At 45.4% G+C, this 22,733-nt stretch overlaps 2 protein-coding genes across 2 annotated transcripts; one reads left to right on the top strand and one right to left on the bottom strand.

Moving 5' to 3' along the window:
- The first annotated feature begins 11,895 nt into the window (after positions 1-11,895).
- Positions 11,896-13,402, top strand: LOC124657107 (E3 ubiquitin-protein ligase RING1-like). The gene has a single exon (XM_047195718.1). The coding sequence runs from the start codon at positions 11,896-11,898 to the stop codon at positions 12,955-12,957; it is 1,062 nt and encodes a 353-aa protein (XP_047051674.1). The 3' UTR covers positions 12,958-13,402.
- A 7,810-nt stretch (positions 13,403-21,212) lies between these two features.
- On the bottom strand, positions 21,213-22,383 carry LOC124657106 (transcription factor bHLH96-like). Its single transcript, XM_047195717.1, has 3 exons — positions 22,180-22,383; positions 21,649-22,086; positions 21,213-21,311 (listed from the first exon to the last, which is right to left on the bottom strand). Exons 1-3 carry the CDS (start codon positions 22,288-22,290, stop codon positions 21,213-21,215), a joined length of 648 nt encoding a protein of 215 aa, XP_047051673.1. The 5' UTR covers positions 22,291-22,383.
- Between the last annotated feature and the right edge of the window lie 350 nt (positions 22,384-22,733).

Below are 22,733 nucleotides of genomic sequence, written 5' to 3'. Positions count from 1 at the left end.
GAATGGATTTTGTTACTGGTTTACCAATGACTAGTAAGAGGAAGGATATGATATGGGTAATAGTGGATAGACTTACCAAGAGCGCTCATTTCATAGCCGTAAACACAAAAGATACTGCAGAAAAGCTTGTGGATATTTATGTGAAGGAAATTGTGAGTAAACATGGAGTACCAAAGAAGATAGTCTCAGATAGAGGTTCGATTTTCACATCAGCATTCTGGAAACAACTACAAGAATCTTTGGGATCCAAGTTGGATTTCAAGTACAAGCATATCATCCACAAACCGGAGGACAAACCGAAAGAACCAATCAGATACTTGAGGATATGCTTAGAGCTTGTGCTCTGAACTTTGGAGGCTCATGGGAGGATCATTTACCTTTAGCGGAATTCTCATATAACAATAGTTATCGTAGTAGTATTCAGATGGCACCGTACGAAGCATTGTACGGAAGGAAGTGTCGATCACCAATTTGTTGGTTTGAAACCGGAGAAAACAAGGAGTTTACACCGGACTACATCAAAGAGAGACAAGACGTCATCGAGGTGATCCGGGATAGACTCAAGATAGCTCGTAGTCGTCGAAGAGTTACGCCGACTTAAAGAGAAGAGATTGGGAACCGAAAGTGGGAGACATGGTCTATCTGAAGGTTAGCCCAATGAAAGGACTTAAAAGATTCGGAGTAAAAGGAAAATTAAGCCCTCGATATATAGGACCATTTAAGATACTCAGTCAGAATCGAGGAACAACATTTGAGTTGGAGTTGCCGGCACAATTAAGTCAAGTTCATAACGTATTTCATGTATCCCAACTCGGAAAATGTTTGAAGGCACCGGATGATCCTATCACATATGAAGAAATAGAATTGCAATCTGACCTAACTTATGTGGAAAGGCCTCGAAAAGATCTTAGAAGTTCAATGGAAGAAGTTAAGAAACAGGGCAATCAAATACCGTAAAGTGCAATGGCAACATCATCCCGAGCGAGAAGCTACTTGGGAGACAGAAGAAGAACTCGGAAGTCTTACCCCGAGATGTTCGGTACCAATCTTAACTTCGGACGAAGTTTCTATTAAGGGGGAGAGGCTGTAATAACCCAGAACATAGGAACAACGAAGGGTAGATTTAGAAATGGGATGTGCATTTCATCGCAAAACGGGGGAAATTTTCGCGCCTTATTGCAACTAAACCTAAGAGGGATCGAGGTTCTCTCTCATTTTGCATTTAGGGTTAGGCAATGTGAGTTAGGGAAATTTCGACATGATCTCTTTTGTATCTTGTTGATTTGGGGAATTGATTTCATTTGACAAGTATCAATACATTAAACAATAAACATTGAACAATATAAATGGAATTCATAATTCAAACAACTTATGAATTCAAACAACTTTGAATTTCAAAGTAAATCACCAATACAATGTTTATTTCAGAATATATATGCCACATAATCAAAAGCTCATAAACAAAAACTTTGGGCTTTATTGATATCAACACAGATTACAAAGTCTTTACAATATTCTTGATACAAGAATTGATAAATAATAAACGAAATGAAAATAAAGATTACAATTTGCTCCTAAAACTAAAACCTAAACTAAATTCTTGAGAACATCTTCTCGGTCATATTCACCTTCAAACCCGCACAACAAATAACGGATACTAACCGTAAAATAAGTGTTAGAAATTCAGTTTGGACAAGAAAAATTTTAACATCGCACACTTGTGCTTGTCCAAAGCCCGGACAAGCACAAGATAGGAATAGGCAGACCAACACTGAGCAGGCCACAAGGGGCTCAAGTTTCCACATATGAAGGCTGCTGCTAACCAAGCAACAGCAAGGCAATGCAAGGGATGAGTCACAAAGTAACCAGGCCTTGTGTGTCATGGCCAGAGTAAAAGAAGAGATGGTATAAAAGGAATACAAACCCTAGAACCAGTGCACGTACCGACCGGATAAGAATCACCGGGTAAGGGTGAAGTTTGAGCAACACATAGTTCATCCCTGTTCTTGCTTAAGAACAAGCACAAACACACAAAACCTCAGCCATCGAAATCATGGTGACTCGAGAAGATCATCCAAGATCCGGAGGTGAAGGGCTTTGCACAAACCACAAGACTGCATCAACACAAAATCTCATACTAGGAGCTGGAACAAGGTATACCAAGATCCTGGAGAAGATCCAATGGATCTAATCCATCATATGCATGACATAGTCATGGGGTTGAGCAGATGCTCAACATGGTGAATCATCACTTGGTTTTCACCAAGGATCACTGTTAGTCTAAAAAGCCACCAAAATAGAAATCATCCGGATACGGATCTTGTGCACGTAAGCAAGATCCGATGCACGGATAGCACCAAGTAAATGTATTGCAATAAATAGCAGCTAGTATAGACTACACGTAAAATCCTAGGCACATAACCATCGAAACCCTAGATTTCTTCACAGTGCAAGCATATTGGCATTCATACTTACTATGATCCCCTAATATGCAAGCAAAGTTGAGTAGCCAACAAGATCCAACCACTAGGTGAGCAACCGACCAGTAGCAAGGCTACCGAGGTCACATCACACTTAGCACCAAATAAGAGCAAGCCAAATAGACCACATCACTATCCGTAAATGGATTCGGAGTTAATTGCTTGTAAAAGAATCATGAACAACAAACTCATATACAAGCAAGACATTTAAATCATCACCGCATAAGCAGTTCATCATAATTAAGTAATCTAAGCATGAATTTATCACGGATCCATGCTAAGCATGACAACAACATACCGTTAAGCAATACAACTTAATTCATAGCCACTAGAGCAAGTAAGCAACAGACACGGTGATGCTTGAGCATCGGCATCACCAAATAAGTGAACCATATAACCACAGTGTTAGCCAGTAAGCAATCACTGACAAACAATTGATCAAATTGATCAATCATAGTAAGCCAAGCTACACAGAGAGATTTGCCAACAAGCAAGAAATGATCCAATGGATCATTGGATTGCAGAGTTAGTACTGAATCATATCACAGGCACCTCTGGCACACACACAAGTGTCACAGATGCATCACAAGTGCACCTAGACAAGCAAGCATGATAGACCAGTGAGCATAAGCAAGTCATAACCAATCATAGCATGGCATAGATAGCTCTTGAGCAAGCACAGTAGAGCATGGTAAGTGTAGATCATGCTAGGGGTAGCAACAAGGCAAGCATAGCATGAACAGCAAGCAAAGCAGCATGTGCCAGTACCAGAAAATGGCAATTGGGCCATGAACTTGCAGTAAACCGAAGCACAGTAAGATTGCGCAGCAGTAGCATAACTCTAGATGATCACAAGATCACCAGAGAGTGACAGAACATGAGGAGGAAGAAGCACAGTAACAAGGGGAAGCGCACAGAAGGGAAGGAGGAGGAGCATAGGACTTACCCGCGCCTGGAGGCAGAAACCATGGCATGGCGAGGCAGTGCCCGCGCGGCCATAGCAGCTGCAAAGCCAGGGAAGTCGCCGGCGTTACGCCGACGAACACCACCACAAGCAGCACGAAGCATGGAGACGACGGCACAGGCGCCGCAAGCAGCACCCGCGCCGAGGTCGGTCTCGGAGGCGCACACGTCGACGACGAAGGCGAGAGCTCGTCGGAGACCACCGGATCGCCCATGGCGATTCTCCGAGAGATCCGGATCGAGGCGATTCGCCGAGAGAGGACGAGAGGAGAGAAACGGCTCGGACAGATCGATAGATCCGCTCGAGGCGGTTCTAGATCGGTAGGTGGCCACGGCGGAGGAGGCCGGTGATGGCCGGAGCAGGGCGGCGGCCATGGCGGCGACACCATCGCCTCGGTGGTCGCCGGAGACTAGGGTTAGACGAGTGAGAAGAGGGCCGAGTGAGAGTGAGAGTGGTGGGCCGCTTCGGCGCCACCAAACCCAAAAGGGGGCCAGCCTATTTGGGCCGTCCCTGAGTTAGGCTATTGGGCTGGGCCCAATAAGGGGTCCAGGGGTATTTTGGTCATTTTTTTTCATTTAATAAAAGACCAAAACTTTACCAAATTTTAATAAATCATAAACAACTCTAAAAATCCAATAAAAATTGGATTTATGAATGAAAAATAAATCTTAACAAGAATAAAATATGAAATGGAATTTAAGAAACAAATTCAAAATTATGAATTTCCGAATTCAAATAATAACTTGGAATTTTAAATTATTATTTCCTTGTATTTAAAATTCAAGGAAAAATATCAAATAAGTTCAAATACTTATTTTCAAACATTTCAAAATGAAATTCTAATATTCCATGTCATATCTATTGCAAAGGGTATTTTTCCAAGAAAATACCATATTCCTTTTTATTCCAAAAACTATAGAGGTAACTCTATAATTTCAAATTATTTTGGAATAACTAAGGTAATTATCAAGTAAAATCATTTTACTTTGAATTGTTGTACCTTGTGTGAATTACAATGATTAATACTTTTAAATCAATTGTAAATTACCGTCAAAGACATAAATCTTAAATACAACCCTAAATTGTAATAATTCAATGGGGTAAAGGGATTCAACACAAAATAATACATCCATAATTGCATTATTTGGATTTTTATAACATTGTCCTTACCGGACAATGATGCTTCTTACGTAACCCGAGGTCCAGGTTCCATCAACCGCATTGAACCGCACTATCTCGCAGTCCACGTGCAAGTTCACCCTTGCTCATGTCAACTTGATTATCTTCTACTACTTTTAATGCGAAGCTATATACTTATCATTCCTGCATAGCAAATGAAATGTTAATTTCCAAATATGAATATGACTATGTGGCTGGCAATGAAACCATGGTATGTGTTGATATGGTGGAGGTTCCATTGCAATGGGTTATATCACCCTAGGATTAAATTACCAATGCCGTCCAGTTGATTCTAGCGCCGTACAAACCGCGTTGACCATGAGATCTATAATGGCTCGGAAAAGCCAGCTGTATCTTTTCCCTTCTGCACGCCAACGGATCGGGGAGACGGTGGGGTGCTGGAGGCACCGCCGCAATAGGTTGGGAAATCCTTTTAAATCCCCATCCATTGGTGATGTTAATCTCTTCCGATCTATGAAGGATTGTCCGGAGTATACCATGAGTAAAGCCGTATTATCGGGGAAGTCTACCGGAGGTATACGGTCGGACAAAAGGGTGGGTTTGCGGTCGCGGAGAAGGCGGTGTGGGCTTGGATCTTTATACCCGGCCTCACACCAAAGGAAGTGTGAACGGGGGCAAGTCCCTGCGGATGGCAAAAAGGGTGAGATCTCTTGTGGGAAAAGTAACGCACCTCCGCGAGTGTATCAAATTGTGGCTGCTCACTCCTTGTTCCGGGAAGGGAACCGCGAACGCGGCAGAAAGGAACTCCACGAAGTTCCGGTCAACTCCGTGAAGACCGACGGGCATAGTTTTCATAATAAAAGCAACCTTTTGAAGAAATGTTTTCAAAACATGCATTGACCTGCGATTTCTCGATCAATGGTCGTAGCTAGTGCATCAAACACCTTTTATTCTTTTAGAACTTGCCGAGTACCTCTGTACTCACTTTCTTTCGACACCCTTGCTAGACCGTGATCCCGAAGTGGAGGCTATCAACGATGGAGCACCCGAAGGAAGCTACGAGCTGGTCTACGAAGAACCCGATCTTACCGGCGGAGTGGAAGGCGTAGACTATGGGATAGTCTACGGACCAGATGACACGGAGGTGGAGGAGTAGTGACATACCTTAGTATCATAGAGCCGAGCAACGAAGAACCTACCTAAATAAGTTGTTGAGCTCTTTTCATCTTTAGTATAAGTTGTAATGGTACTTTAGTAGTCTCTTAGGGTGTTCTCATAGGACTTGTGAGAATACCAACTTGTAAGTCAATGTTTGTAATAAAGTATGGAGTGTTATGACCTGCAATGTTTCTGTTGTACCACTCTGAGGGATATGGCAATTTGTGAGGAAGCCCCTTCACAAAGATCATATCAACGACTTGTATACTACAACATGCAGTGGTATGCTGGGTCACCGCATGTAGGGTGCTGAGTTAGTGAAGCCTGCGTAGATGCGTTTTTAGGGGTAAATGTATGTACGTATTTGTAAGCGACATTGTTGTGTATCTTAACTCTTAAGAATATATGTAAAAAATAACTGATTTGACCCGATTACACACGTGTGTTTGAGCATTTTGGGTGTTGACGGGGCGTAGACCAGAGTGGCTCAACGTGCTAGCTATGGCCATGTCCAATTTCACAGCTGGCGTTGAGGTCACATACACGTACAACCTCCTGTGGATAACTCGATGGCATCCTCCAAGCCTCCAAGTAGCAAATCGGCTGAGGGTGATGGCTTATTTTGTAATTAAACAACTCATGAACCGCACAACTAGTGAAGTGAAAATGTGCACTCCGCGTTGCCTCCGCGGTTAACAACGAGTCGTGTAATCAATTCGCAAAAAAAAAAAAAAACGAGTCGTGTAATCTGGAGCTCCCAAGAGCCGACGTTGACACATAGTGAGAAGATATAAATTAGCCAATAAAGTCCACTCATTTCTGTTCCACGGAGAAAAATGCCAACAGACAGAACGATTAGTCAGAAAACGGCCAATTTATTGTTACAGCGTCGTTATCTCCGGTTCCACATTGTTAGGCATGTAGAATGATAGGGAATTTACAGCTTCTCACAGATAGAGAACGTCTTTAGCACTTCACATCATCTCATCTAGAGAAGAAAATAACTATAACATCTATAATGCATTATCTGTATTGTGAACTCTTACAATTAATGAAAATTTGTTTCTAAGGAAAGACATAGATACAATGGTGAAACTGGCATTCTCTTATTTTATTTTCTAAGGGAACATCCATTAGCTAAGAGAAGACATCAATCTTTTTCTCTATCATATCTTCTCCAACTCAGCAAAAATCCTTGGTGACGTCACCCCATTATACATGTCGTTCTATTTTATTACCATCTCTTGAAAATAATGATAATTAATTAAATTTTGGTGGAAAATTATATTGCTAAGGAAAGATATACGGTACAATGAAAAACGTTATCTTCTCTTATTTTCCAAGGGATCATCCATGTCACCAGCTCGACCCCACAAAGCATCCTCTCCAACAACGAGCCGTCTCAAGCCATCATGGAGAAGACCAAGGCCTAGCCCACGAGGAAGAAGAGGTTCCCCGAGTGACTAGACGGACCGCAATGTGCCAATTAAGGCCATGTAAAGTGCGAGAGGTGTTGATGTTGTACTTAAGCGTGTTTGTGCCATTAGCAGAACTTGGCATGGATGATATGAAAGAACAAACACTGCTCGTATAGCTTGTGCGATAGGCCGGCGAGGATAGGTTGGATCTGAGGATTGGCTTGGTTCGAACCACTCCTTGTATCTTATGAACTAGAGAAATTTGAAAGAGATCCGCCAGCACCTTAAACTTGGTATCAGGCGCCAATTCAATCTCCAAACCCTAGAATTCCCCATCTACTAGTCTCTGATCGTGACCCGGTTTTTACTAGTCGTTTTTGGCAAGGAGTTTTCAAAGCTATTGGAACTGAATTAAGGATGAGCAAAGGATGAGCAATGCTCACTACTCGAAAATCGACAACCAAACTAAGCGTGTCAACCAACCTGTTGAATGCTTTATCACTGCCCACCTGCCCACCTGCCCACCTGCATCAGTGGTCTAAATGGTTGAGTCTACGTGAGTTTTGGTACAACAATAACTGGCACTCTTCTCTTGGCAAAACCCCGTTTGAGGTGATTTATGTAAGGCAGCCATGGTACTTTGGGGTTACGACAACCGGAAGTATTCTTGCGAGAAGACATTCAAACTTGGCTTGCTGATATGAAACTGCTGACAATATTTACTCCGCATGCAACAATGTATGAAGTACCAGGCTGACAAACACATATGTGAGCGCTCCTTTTCAGTAAGGGATGAAGTGTCCTTGAAGCTCCACCCTTACATTCAGTCTTCAATTGCTCGCCAGGCTAAGCACAAACTTGCATTCAATTTATTTGGGTCTTTTTGAGTTATTCAACGCATTGGTGAAGTCGCGTACAAGCTCCAGCTTCTTGATTCCAGTAGAATACATCCTGTCTTCCATGTATCTTAATTGAAGCCATGCATAGGTCCAAAGCATCACGTATAGCCGCAACTTCCTAATCCCGATTGTGTATTCCAGGTCCCTGTTCAGGTCCTTCAGCGCCGAGTTCACCAAGATGGCCTCCGTAAGGTGTTCTAGGTGCTTGTACAATGGAATAGTTCTTCGAATGCAACCACGACATGGGAAGACTTGGAAGAACTTCAGCAACGCTTCCTGCGTGTGCCTGCTTGGGGACAACCAGATAATCATGAGGGGTGTGGGGATGTTAGTAGCCCGTCATCACAAGGCATCCTCTCCAACAACAACCTATCTCAAGTCATCATTGAGAAGATCAAGACCAAGCCCACAAGGAAGGAGAGGTTACTAGAGTGGCTAGATGGACCGCAATATGCCAAGTAAGGCCTTGTAACGTGTGAGTGCTGTTGATATTGTACTTAAGCGTTTGTGGTCGCAAGAACTTGGCTTGGATGATACGAAAGAACGAACACAACTCGTGTAGCTTGTGTGGTAGCTAGCGAGGATAGGTAGGATATGATGATCGGCTTGATTCGAACCACTTCTTGTATCCTACTCCCTCCTTTTCAATGGTTAGGGCCTAAATATATTTTCAGTTTTTACCCATAAAGTAAGGCGTGGGTGCGTAAAGATTGGTAACTCCCCCAAATTGCGTCTCCTGAGCGAGCGTTGTATTTGTTTAGTCTGGTTGAGGTTGCATGCTGATTAACTGTGCATGCCCATGCGTAAATCATGGAAGACCCATTGTATGAGAGAGATAATTGTGTGTAGCGATTTATGAAGGGTACAATGCGATTTTTTTTTATAGCTCAGTGGCTCGCTTTGATTCACGAGAGATTTACAGCTTAATCTGCGGAATGTAGCGAGTATGAACTAGAGAAATTTAAGAGAGATCCAGAGTCACTTACAGTCCCTTAGCTAAGGAAAAGCGATCTCTCTTTCGGTATTCTCTCTTCGTTCTACATGACAACTTAAAAAAAAACGTCACACTGTTGTACATGCCTTTGCCCAATCGATGTTGTCTACTCATGATAAACCTAGCCTTCGACTCTTTCTGCACGAGAAACCCCAACCAACATCAGGCTTGAGCGTGACAAATCAACGGCCAGGGTTTGTGTTAGGGAAACACTTCTATTCCCCCGGGGGATCAAGCGTTTGATCGTCCGGGTTGACAGCTGGCCACGTTAGCACGCCCCTCTAGCTATTGAACCGAACGAGAGGGAGAATGGGGCCCACCACGTTCTCATCGAAGCTTATCCTCTCCCCATCCCGTCTCCTCCATCGGCTCCGGCGGCTGCAAAGTGGATTCCGGCTCCGGCGGCGACCCTCCCGGCACCCCTTCCTCCACCACCTCCCCTAGCGACACATCTCCGCCCTTCAGCAGCTCGCGCCGCCACGTCTCCTGCAGCTCGCGCGTCGGTGGATGTCCCCTGCAGCTCGCGCGCCCCGGATTTGCACCGCCGTGCGCCACCGGAGTTCGGCCGCCGCTCCCTGGATTCTCACCGCCCGCGCCACCGGAGTCCGGCCTCCGCGCCCTAGATTCTCACCGTTGCGCGCCACCGGAGTCCGGCCGCCGCGCCCGGGCGCCACTGGAGTCCGGCCGCCGCGCCCTGGATTCGCACCGCCGCGCGCCACTGGAGTCCTGCCGCCGCGCCATGGAGCTCCATCCCCGAGCTCCCCCTCGGCGGCTCGCGCCTCCGCGTACCCTGCAGCTTGCGCGTGGATGCATTGCTACTTTGGTTTTGTGGTTTCGCTACAATTTTTTTTTTTGCTACAATCTCTCCGGTGAGAATCCATTGAAACTAGGTTTTGCTACATTTGTTATAGGTGTTTGCTACAATAGTATATTTTTCTGCTACAAATTCTCCGGCGAGGTCTCCGGCGAGTCTCTGACGAGGTTGGTTTTGCTACAATATCAAAAAAAGGTTGCTATACAATCTTTGTGTGTTTTTGCTACTATAGCATATTTTTTTGCTACTAAGTCTCCGGTGAGGTTACCGGTGGGTCTCCAGCGACATCTCCGGCGAGTCTCCGGCGAGACTCCGGCGACATCTCCGGCGAGTCTCCGGCGAGACTCCGGCGAGTCTCCGGCGGGTCTCCGGCGGGTCTCCGGCGAGTCTCCGGCGGGTCTCCGGCGAGGTCTGTGTTTTTAGGTGAAAATAGAGTTTGCTACAATTAAATCGTTTTTTGCTACTTTGGTGCATTATGGTAGCAAAAGTGGGAGAGAGGGCTGGTTGGTTTGATCGGACGGCCGGAAACGTTCGTGATTTGTTGATCGGACGGTTGGGGACCAGGGGGATTAGAATTTTAATCCCCCGAGGGACGCCCAGCACTTCCCTTTGTGTTAACAGGCCGTGACAACACGGAAAACACAAAAGTCTCTCTTAACCACGAAACGTTTTGTCCCTGCTCGTCTCTCCCAGGCGTCGGCGGCCAGATCCCATCTCCACCGGCGTGAGCTCTGGGCCCCTCTCCCTCCGCTTGCCGCTCCGGCGGCGGGGAGGGGAGGGACCTCGTTCCTCCTCCGTTTTGTAGTTTGGGCTTGTCCGCTCGTGGTGCGTCGTTGGGGTGGTGGGAGCGGCGCCGGGCAAATCAATACTGCCTCAACTCCACTCCCACACCGGCGGCGATCTTCACGGCGGCGTCTCGGAGTTGTTGGCAACGTGTGCTTGTCGATCTTTCGGGTCGGCGGCTTGGTCTTCTCGCCGTTCTTTAGATCCGGCGAGATCCGTTTCTCGACGTGTCACCTGGCGTTTGTCGTTGTCCACGACGGCGGCGGGGGCCGGGCGAGGTGGTTCTTCTGGAGCGAATATGTTGGTTCGGAGGTGGTGGATATGCCGTTCTTCTCTCGACTTCGTCAATGGGAGGCGGCGTATCTTGGTCCAAGACAGACACGGGGACGTCCCCGGTCGACGTGCCACGGCGACATGTGCCTCGGCGCTTACAGCGAGGCTCGTTCATCGACTCACAAAGCCTCGTTGGCGATGGTGCTCTTTTGGATCTTGCAATGGTGGAGGCTCGGCGTCTCTTCTTGCGTTCGTCTCGGCGGCGTTGGAATTGGACGGCGGCCGCGGCTACGGTGGTTGCGGGAAACCCTAGGGATCGTTTTGTATTTCTCGATCTTTTAGGATTTTATCTGCAAATTCAGGATAATCATTTTATCCCGGTTTGTCTTTTAGTTTCCACATGTGTTGCTTCATGTAACTTGATTTTTCATTAATGGAATATGTGGTTGCTCTCAAAAAAAAAAAAAACAGGCCGTGACATTCTACGAGCACCGGAGAGTCTCTGGACGCACATGCACGACCAAGTATTTTTTCCACATATTTGTTTGGCAAGAGTAATTTTCCACCCATTAAGAACCGGTACTGACTTTGCGTAATCCAAGCCCAGTGCTCCGCCATGTACACCGGCGACCGTTACGGCCAAGTCGTTTAGCACAATGACAAGTGGGCCTCAACGCTCGGTCCGTTCCCTCGACCCAGCTGTCAGTGACCCAATACCAGTTCGTGTATGTCAAGTGTTTCGCACTGGCTGTGTGTGCTGTCCAGCTCCACCCCGAGTTGGCTGCTACAATGCCAAACTTTTACCAAACCCAACAACGACCAATCCACTCCACGTCCCCGTCCAGCCCCACCACTGCCCTGCCCACTCGCGCACTCGGGTCATCTTCCCCCACCACACCAATGCGCTGCACGCCGCCGATCCCACGCACCAGCCGCCGCCCTCACCTCCGGTAGCCGCGCCGTCACCGAGCCATGTACCCGCCGCTGCCGCCGACCCCGAGCCCGAGCCCGAGCGGCGGCTACGGGACCATCACGCTCAACTGCACCGACAACGCGTTCTGGTGCATCCCGCGCTGCCCCGGCGGCGACTGCGTCGACTACGCCTTCGCGCCCCCGCCACCCCTCCCCCCGTTCCCGCGCGCCACCATCGCCGTCGACCACCGCCTGCCCGTACGCCTCCTCCTCACCGTCTCCCTGCTCTCCGCCTTCCTCTTCCTCTCCTTCGGGCTCGCCACGCTCCTCCTCTACCGCCGCCGCCGCGCCCTGCGCCGCCGCCGCCGCTCGGCCACCGCCCCGCTCCCTCACGACGACGACGAGGAGGCGGGCGGCGGCGGCGGCGGGGTGGTGCACCACGTCTGGTACATCCGCACGGTGGGGCTCGACGAGGCCGCCATCGCGTCCATAGCCGCCGTGGAGTACCGCGGCGCGGGGTCCGGCGGGGACTGCGCGGTCTGCCTCGGCGAGTTCAGCGACGGCGAGCTCGTCCGCCTCCTCCCGCGCTGCTCCCACCCGTTCCACGCGCCCTGCATCGACACCTGGCTCCGCGCGCACGTCAGCTGCCCCGTCTGCCGCTCCACCGTCGTCGTCCCCTCCGACGTCCTCGCCGCAACCACCGACGCCAACACAGACGTCACCGAATCGCACCAGGTGTTCGACGAAATGTCCCCGTCAGAGTCACTGCCCGAGGATTCCGAGGCCTCTTCGGACACTCAAAGCGAGGACACGGAAGCCCCAGCAGAGGAGAACGGGAGCGCGACGCCCAAGCCGATACGGCGCTCGGCCTCCATGGACTCGCCGTTATACCTCCTGCCCGTGCCTGAAGTTCAGGACGCTGCTGCGCAGTCCAGCCGCAAATTATTGCCGAGCGGCCGAGAGATGATGATCTTCAGGGTGAAGGACAGGGAGGCAGCAGGGGCGTCTTCATCCTCCTGCCAGACAGGCAAGCTTGGGATCGGCAGGTCGATGTCAAGCAGTGGCCGGGCATTCTTCTTCTCGCGGAGTGTTCGCTCTACTGGCGCTGCTCTGCCGCTGTGAGCTGGTGTCATTTTGCTGTCAAGAGGGGGTGCAGCCTCAGCAAAGCCGGGAGCTGGTAGTGTGTCTGTGTCTGTTAATAGGAAGTGTATACTGGAGAGCTCAAGTGGCTCCAAGAGAAATACTTATCTGAAATCTGTGAGTTGACAAGAGCAATTTCTGCGTGATAAGTATTTCTTGAGTCGATGTGCTCGTGTTAACTTGCACGCCCAAGCTTCCTCTATCATAATGTCAACTTGTGTCAAGCTATGGCCGAGGGAATTTCAGGGAAGAAACTGAAGATTGGTTTCTTCATGTAATATTTGTGTACCAATCTTGCAAAGAGTGGACCACTGCATGCCTCAATGTTTATTGTTTCCAGAAGGGGGTGGTGCAAATGTACTAAAAATCAAGAATCTGTAGTTGGACCAACACTTGATGATAGCTTACAAATATTGGTACACATGTACTACTACCTCTGTTCCAAATACAAGCCTTTTTAGAAAGCTAAACTAGCTTTCTAAGAAGGCATATATTTTGGAACGGAGGTAATAATAACTGAATATCTTAAGAACTAGTTAGCAGCATTCGTATTTGGATGTCTTGTGAGCTAATGTGTACCAATTTTTGTGTGTGAGAGCTCTTCTTGTTTGCAGGCTATTCGTGAATTTCAAAAGTGCAATGCTGTTATTTGCTCCTGTGAGAAGCTGCACCAGATTGAGGTACCTGATTTCTCTTGTCACTCCATTCACTTCTCTATGTTTGTACATTTTTCTCCAATTACGTGTCAAAACATGTGTTGTTCCCTGTTATTAGAAGAGTGCCAGGAAGGTGTTAAGGCTTGCAAGGGTAAACCTGCAAAACAAAAGAACTAAAACCCTATGCTAGCCAAGAGATTAAAAGCTAACAAACGCATATTGGTATTTCTTGGAACATGTGAAAAAGTTTATATAGTTTACAAAGTTCGTGTACAGTGTGAACATAAGGTGTATTGGGTACTGTTGCATTGCAATATTTTGGCTGTTGCCTTCGTCAATGTTTATTATTTCCAAAAGGGGATGGTAGGTAGGCATGTGTTCAGCATGGAACAATGGATATCATCAAGCTTCGTATGAAATGAAAATAATGACTACGCCAATGTTTATTATTTCCAGCAGGGGATGTTGCAAATGTAATAAAATCATGAATCGCTAGTTTGGGAGACCAACCCTTGCTGATTGTTTGGGGGGATCAAGTTTTTTTTTGGGGTGAGGGGGGGATCAGCACTTGCTGATAGTATAGTATTGTTACAAATGTGTCCGACTGGAACAATGGATACCATCGAGCTTGTTTCACATGCTTCTTATGAACTAGTTAGCATAATTGTTAATTGAGTGCCTACTGGCCTAACATACATCAGTTATCGGTGTGAACTCTTTTTGTTGGCAGCATATACATGAACCTGAAAATGCAATACTATTGTTTGCTCCTGTGGTTAGAGAGGAACGGTGAAAATGCAATACCATTGTTTGCTCCTGTGGTTAGAGAGGAACGGTGCACCAGATTGAGATACCTTAGGTTCACTCTTACGTGTTGATATTTCTTTGAGCATGTGAAAACTTCCCTATAGTTAACAAAGTTTGGTACATTACAACCTATATATTTGATGGTATTGCAAAATTTAGTTCCTGTTTGGATAGGGATGATTTGATCCAAATAAGTAACGAAAATCCCAATGCAATCCACCTTGCCCAAAAACCCCCTTGGACACTTAGATATAGTAAGTTTCCCTAAGACCGGCCATACTTTTTTCAGTTTCTCCACAGCCTTTTTAGTATCTGACAGGTTGTGCTTTTGCCATGCAATGTTAATTTGATTAAAACTTGTATTTATTCGCTGATAAAATCGTGTTTTTGGTTCAGGTATGGAAAAAATATTTACTTAGTGATGAATGGAAAATTTTGACAATAATTACTATCAATCATTAAGTTTCTGTTACACATGTGCCATTTTTCTCTCAACAATTCAAATAACTGTAAATGCCACTTCCTCTGTTCCATATTAGTGGTTGCTCATTTAGTACGAGAGACTAATAAACTATTCCCAAATCCTGCTTCAACTACCAGGGACAATCCGTACCTTGCAGGTTTCAATGGTTTCTGGAATAACACACTGAAATAAGTGAATATAACGCTCCTTTAATCTTTATGTGTTTTTCATTACAACTATTTTGTGCCGATCAATGTGCTAAATAGCTAGGTGCGTCTATATTTATTGTAAAAATTATTCAACAAATTACATCTTGCCAAAAAAGCAAATCTCGAAACTAGTTACTCAAATTTGCTCTGGGTAAATATATTAACGGTAAAGAAAATGAGGAGAATCAAGACGGAGTTGACACCAGATGTTAATTTGGTCCATTATGCGTTGGATACTATATGCTATATTTGACAATTAGATATTTTCAGCAATCTTTTTTTTTGTATTGTCTAGGCCTTACTAATCCTTCAATTTATAATACTAAGTACTACTACCTCCGTTCCAAAAAAAGCTTCTCAACTTTTTCTGGATACGGTACCTATAGCTAAAACATGTATATACATCCATATCTAGACAAAGTTGAGAAGCTTTTTTAGGAACGGAGGGCGTACTACTAGTTAAGAATGTTGGGGGCTCCGTGCAGCTGCTCTGCTTGCACAAGCCCATATACGGGCCTTATATGTCTCTGCTGTTCAGGCGGCATACTGGACAGGCACGGAACTAGGCCTGGATAGATCGGGGTTCACTAGATTGTGTCCTTTTTTTTTGACATAAAGATTGTGTCCTTTGAGTATTGAATTTTGCACTAGATTGTGTCCTTTGAGTATTGAATTTTGCACTAGATTGTGTCCTTTGAGTATTGAATTTTGAGCCACCGGGGGTACATTTACATTGTCTAGGGTGTTGCACGGTTTGATTTTTTGGCATAATTTCTTAGAAAAATAATTTGTACCCAGGTGCAGCATGTGTAGCTCCACCCGCCCCTGCTACTAGATTGTATGGTAGATGCACAGCAAGGAACAAACTTCCAAATTCTTCGACGAGTTGAGCATGAAACTTTTTCTGAATTTGGTAGGTAAAATATGTCTAACGTCATTTTGATTATGGGAAAGCATGATGCTGTTACATCAAAAGTCTAATCCATGTCTCTGCTCTACAAGTTATATTGCACATTTACACTAGAGAACTCATGAATATTAGTTCCAAAATAAACGTGCCCATCTGTTCACCTAAGTTTCAGTTAGTTTCTCCTTCAGAATTCAAGCACTAATTACTATTTTCAAACATGAAACCTTATTGTTCACTTGCATGCACCTCAGCATTCATACATGGGGTTTGGAAAAGTGACTTAAATCCTGGTTATGAAATATCTAAAATATATTATCTTAAAACAAAACATCTATAAGACCTAAAATTTTACCACTTGCTTCGTTTATTGTTATTCACGCGAGAGATTTTGCCACTTTAATTTTAGCAGTGTTACTATGTTCTCTTCGGATGATAGTACCTCCAAATTCCATTCTTGATACTCCAAATTTTGACAAAGTTAAGACAACTTTCATGGAACGGAGGGAGTATATGAAATATCTGAATTGGGAATTTCGGTGCCTGATAGAAATTTGAACCATCAATATGTTGAATCTTCAGGCGCCTTCAGCAACAAACTCCTTCAAAGTTATGATTCACCATTCATGTACCTCCAGATTCCTTTTTTAATAAATGTAGGAAATCACGTCATTTTGTTCTGGAGCTAAAGCATGGAGGAAGTGTTTTACATGTGCAAATATTACACCAACCATCATTGAATCATATATTTTCATTTGTGTTTTGCCAAGATGCTGCTGCTGGTCCTTTTTTCATCCTTTTTCTTTATTGTTGTCTTTCCCTATTCTTATTTCCACACCCAGTCCCTTTAAGTGGAGTTATTTATTAAGAACCGGGCAAATGAAATTGCACATCTGTTAAGCTGTCTATTTGCTTGCTATTCAATGGGGGTCACTGCTGCTGATCTCCAGTTGTGTATAGGCTACTTTGGTTTATGCCTTGATGCGACCCAGGATGTATTTTTGAACTAACATGAATGCATTTTGGTGTTCATGTTTTGGTTGATGCCTTGCGGCCACCGAGGATGTATTTTTGAACTAACATACACAGTAGATCATATGATAGAGCATCTGGCCCTCTTGTGAAGACCATGAAAGCTGTTCATGCTGTGTATCCTTCAGTGATTTGTGGGTGTGGACGTTGCTCCCCTCTAGTGATTTCCTTGAGACTAGTGGAACATGGAAGTTAAGCATATCCATCCAATGTCTGAAGGGTAAGCCACGAGTATCATTCTTGATTACTGAGTAGAAGCTTTGGTGAGGTTGTCAGCTTAGAAGTGTTGGTTAACTAGTCATTATGTACGAGAAATATCAAATGCCCTGAAGACATGATTAGAAGTAGCGGGTTCTCCGGAGGTTTTATACAAGGTAAAATTCTAGTGAAGACATGATTAGAGGTATCGGGTTCTTCCAAGGTTTTATACAAGGTACAATTCTAGCACTGTTATCTTATGTGTGGTTAGTTTGGTGAGAACACACTCTGAACTGAGTCAGTGAGGGACTGTTATATCAAATGATCGCCTCAGACAAGTTTATTAATTTACCGTTATCTGTATTACTTAACTCAGAATTGATTACAGTTTTCCTGATACGCGTTATTGCTTCTACCAAGGTTCAAGTATTCAACTGAGAATACTAATTAAGGTTGTTCAGTCATGATCTTTATTATGAATTCCAGGAACAGGTCCACAACATCTGTAGTAGGTTTTTTTACTATAGATGTTGAAGAGATGTGATCTATGCCATGGGGCTGAGAACTTGATATTGGCTGTCCACCATTCACTACCGTATTAAGCTATGGTTATTCTAGTACTAACCAAATGAATAACAACAGTGTTGAACGTCATGTCTTGCTGTTGAGACTGGTTAATTAGTACTAGCAGCTTTGTCTTGGAGTACAACCTGTTTTGGCATATCCCCGGCCATGATGATCTACTTATTCTTGTCCCTATTGCTACAAAAGGCATCAAAACATACGTACCGTTAATAATCTATCTATCATCGATGCATGGTACTAATATACTAGTACCCGGGTGCAGCATGTGTAGCTCCAACCGACCCCTGCTACCAGATTGTATGGGAGGTGCGCAGCAAGGAACAAACTTCCAAATTCTTCAATGAGTTTAGCAGGATTTTTCTGAATTTGCTAGGTAAAATATGTTTATTGTCATTTTGATTGTGAGAAAGCATGGAGCTGTTACATCAAAAGTCTTATCCATGTTTCCGCTGTGCAAGCTATATTGCACATATAGACTAGAGAACCCATGAATATCACAAATAAACATGCTCACTTGTTGACCAAACTATCAGTAAGTTTGCTCGTCAGAACTCGAGACTAAAACCCCAACACATATTATGGATCGGAGGTACTAAGCTGAACTAAAGCCCTGGCATTTTTTATGGATTTGGAGGGAGTAGATGAAATCTCTGAACAGGGAATTTCGGTGCCTGATAGAAATTTGAACCATCAATATGTTGAAGCTTCAGGCACCTTCAGCAATAAACTTCTTCAAAATTATGATTCACCATTCATGTACCTCCAAATTGCTTTGTTGATAAAGCACATCATATTGTGCTGGAGCTAAAGCATATAGGAAATATTTTACATGGGAAAATATTGTATCAACCAACATTGGACTATATATTTTCATTTGACTTTTGCCAAGATGCAGCTGCTGGTTCATCTTTTATTCCCATCAGTAACTTCTGAAAAATCTAGTTATGCTCAACTCTATGTCCCTTTTCCATCCTTTCTTCATTGTTGTCTTTCCGTATTCATTCCCACTCCCAGTCCCTTTAAGTGGAGTTATTTATTAAGAACCTGGACAAATGAAAATGCACATCTGTTAAGCTGTCTATTTGTTGCATGTTTGCTATTTGTTGTGGGTCACTGCTGCTGATCTCTCCAATTGTGCACATGCTACTTTGGTTGATGATTTGATGGTGACCCAGGATGTACTTTTGAACTAACATGCATTCATTTCGGTGTTGGCATGGGTCATTCTGTTTCTATGTATTGAATTGCATTAGCTTTATTACCTTCATCATATTCCCGCATATATACATGCGTGAGGTTTTCATTACATAAAAGTTGAGATATAACTCAATACACAGTCGATCATATGATAGAGCATCTGTCCCTCTTCGCAATCTCTATCTGAAACCCATGGAAGCTGTTCATGTTGAGTATCCTTCAGTGATTTGTGGGCGTGGCCTTTGCTTCCCTCTAGTGATTTCTTTCAGACTTCGGTTTAGTCATAAAGATTAAGCGAGCTGGTGGAACATGGAAGTTAAGTGTATCGCTTCTACTGTCTGAAGGTAAACTACTACTATCATCCTTGATTACTGTAGAAGTGTTTGTTAAATGGTCATCATGTACGAGAAATTTCAAATGCCTTGAAGACATGATTACAGGTAGCTGCTTTTCCAAAGGTTTCCATACGAGTTAAATTTCTAGCACTGTTATCTTATGTGTGGTTAGTTTGGTGGGAAACAATGATGGACTATTATATCAAATGACCCCCGCCAACGAGTTTATTAATTTACCGTTATCTACATTACTTAAAGCAGAATTGATTATAGTTCTCCTGATATGCGTTATCGCTTCTACCCAAGGTTCAGGTATTCAACTGAGAACACTAAGGTTGTTCTATCATAATGCTTATTATGAAGTCCCAGAACAGGCCCACAACATCTGTAGGTCGTTTTACTACATCTTTGATCTATGTCATGGGGCTGAGAACTTGAGACTGGCTACCCACCTTTCACTAATGTATTAGGCTATGGTTATTCTACTAACCCAACAGTCTTGCATGTCATGTCTTGCTGTTGAGACTGGTTAATTAGTACTAGCAGCTTTGTCTTGGCGTACAACCTGTTTTGGCATAAACCCAGCCATGATGCTCTACTTATTTTTATCCCTATTGCTACAAAAGGTATCAAAACATATGGACCGTTAATATTCTATCTGTCATCGATGCATCGTACTAATATACTAGTAACCACTGACCCCTTGTTACGCGGATCTGTCATCTTCATGGGCACTCAAAGGCTTGGACATACACGTGTATGCATTCACGGGTACGTATCCATGAACCATTCCTTTTTTCTTACAGTAGGATACAGCAGGGAGACATGCAGACTGAATATGAACTACGAGTTGCGCACCATTCCCTAACTCAAACTTTTGGATGGACGATGTGTCCACTAACGCAGCTGTTTATTTTTCATTACTATATCAGGTGAGGTGACTCCACCTTTTTACCGGGAGATGTTTACATGGGTCGGAGACGGAACATTTCGGGGACGGAACACGACATGCTGCATGAGAGCAAGCTGTGTATGTGTTTTGTCCTGTCGGTCGAATCAATAACACAGAAATGAGGTGCTGGTGCAGCTCTTTTTCACTATTTGGTCAATCATGTTTGCATAGAATTGGTAAAAGGCTAGTAGCAAGGTAAAGTGCCCTGTTCTAGAATCTTTTCTTCTCGGGTCAATGGGATGCATGGCACATTGGCACGGCCTGTGTCCTGTGTTTTGCAGCCCTCCCCTTCTGGTTGTCTTGGCATCGATTTTGCTTTGCAGTGTTCTGACTTGTGTTCGTACCTGTGCTTTGCTGCCTTTCTCTAAAAGGCTCGAGCTTCTTTACAGAAACGGTTTTTTTTTTTTTTTGGTACGTTGAAGATATAAAGATCATGTGTTTGGAATGAAAGGGCGTCTATGCCCATGCATTTTTTGGTGTTTTAGCAGGAGAGATGGCACTTCACGGGGGGAACAGGATCCACCGAAGAATTTGAGAAACAGCACCTGATAATTGTGCCTGATCCTATATGGAACACGGTAGGCCACAAGGGAATGCCACATATGTCAATGCCTACCGTGCATGGAATTGTTCTCTGCCCTGAGCTTTCAAATGGTTTGGAACCACTCATATCCTTTCTGAACCAAATAATTACTAGATACCCAGCTACATCCTATGAACAAATTCATCCATTGGTTCAACACTGAGTCACTTCACTTGCTACGTAGTGATAACATTATTAGTTTTGCACAGGAGTCACGTCACTTGCTAGAATAACTAGAATTTGCACATATGCCATATATATGCATAAGATAAGATTTTTTTTTTGAACAACATGAGATAAGATGCTACTCTAATTAAGCTACACACTCTTGCTCTTGTTGGATCCTCTCGACGATCTGGTGAGCCGCGGTGGCGATCTCGTCCACTGAGGTAAGTTGGCAGTCATCTTCCACCTGCATTGACGGCCATCATTCGGTAAGTTTCTGAACAGTTCAACGGTTCAATTACAGAACACGTACTAGGACGTTTTATTAGCTAGGTTTTGCTTGAGGTCCAATAAAAGTAAGCAGAGATGTGAGAATTCGGAGGCGTTGCTGTCCGAGACAACGCAAAATACAAAAAACACGGAAACCTAGGCACCAGCTTGTTTCAGACCGGGACAGTATGATATTGCTAACAAGGTACAGAACACTGTAGAACCTTGGACTAGGAGCCGTGTGCATGCATATCAGATTAGCCTGAATTGTTTAGTGGTACGGGGAGAATATCTGAATATGTAGGCGTGCGTACCTTGAGGTTAAGGGAGTAGAGCACCATGTGGCCGGCGCCGGTCATGTTGAGGTGCAGCACGGTGAGCCGGTGGCCGTGCAGCGCCACCAGCAGCCGCAGCAGTTGCCTCGGCCGCCGCCGGGACAGCATCCGCAGGTTAGCGTGGCTCTCCACTATGGTCACCTCCACGTCGGCCACCGCGGACGGCTTTGATCCAGACGCCTCGGCCTCGGCTCCGCCCTCGGCAGCCTCATTGTTCGCTGGAGGAGTTGGTGCAGAGGTAGCGCTCATGGAGTACTGTGGGAAGGTGAAGAAATTGGCGAATGGCGGCGGTGGTGCTTCTCCGTCGGCGACCGCGCATTGCCGGGTTGTCAGCTTGTGCGCTTCCAGCGATTGGACCCGCTGCTCCAGCTCCTTGACGAAGTTGATTGCGCCTGCAACGATGGACGCCTGATCGCCCTGTGCGTACACAGCAACAAGGCGTGCATTATTAAGCAAAGCGATGGGAGGATCGAAGAAGGCAATGGTGTGGTTGCTAGAAGTATATGTTACCCTTTGCGCGTAGGAGGGCGGCATGAGGGAGCGGAGCGCGGCGAGGTACTCGTTCATCTGCTTGCGGCGGTTGCGCTCGACGGCAATGTGGGTCATCCGCTGGCTCTCCATCTCCTCCGAGTTCTTGGCGGTTCTCGTCCGCCGCCGCTTCCTCCGCCCTGTCGCTGCCGCCGTCGCTGGCGGGGCATCGGCCTGCCCAATACCGCCCGCGTTCATCTCCGCGCGACCGCCGGACTGATTCTCCTGCGGCGCGGGGGCAGTGCCGGCGGCGATATCCAGCTCCTGGAACCATCCATGTGGTGGCTGCATTGACGAGCCCGCGGCAGCGCCCCAGTCCCCGCCGTCCAAACCCACCATCCCTTCCCCTCCGCCGAACAGACTATTCCAAGCTCCTCCTCCTGTTCCTGCCATGGCGCAGCGACCGAAGAGACCAGCAGAAGCTCGGGAGAGCACCGCGGTCTCCAATGCCATGCCTTAGCTCCCGCCGCGATCTCTCCCGAGTCCCAAGAACCAAAAGCTGCAAGCTAGCTAGGTCTTCTCCATGGCCGCAAGTT

Source organism: Lolium rigidum, chromosome 5 (genome assembly GCF_022539505.1).
Source record: "Lolium rigidum isolate FL_2022 chromosome 5, APGP_CSIRO_Lrig_0.1, whole genome shotgun sequence".
Classification (NCBI taxonomy): Eukaryota; Viridiplantae; Streptophyta; class Magnoliopsida; order Poales; family Poaceae; genus Lolium; species Lolium rigidum.
This window is presented reverse-complemented; position numbering and strand designations above follow the sequence as displayed.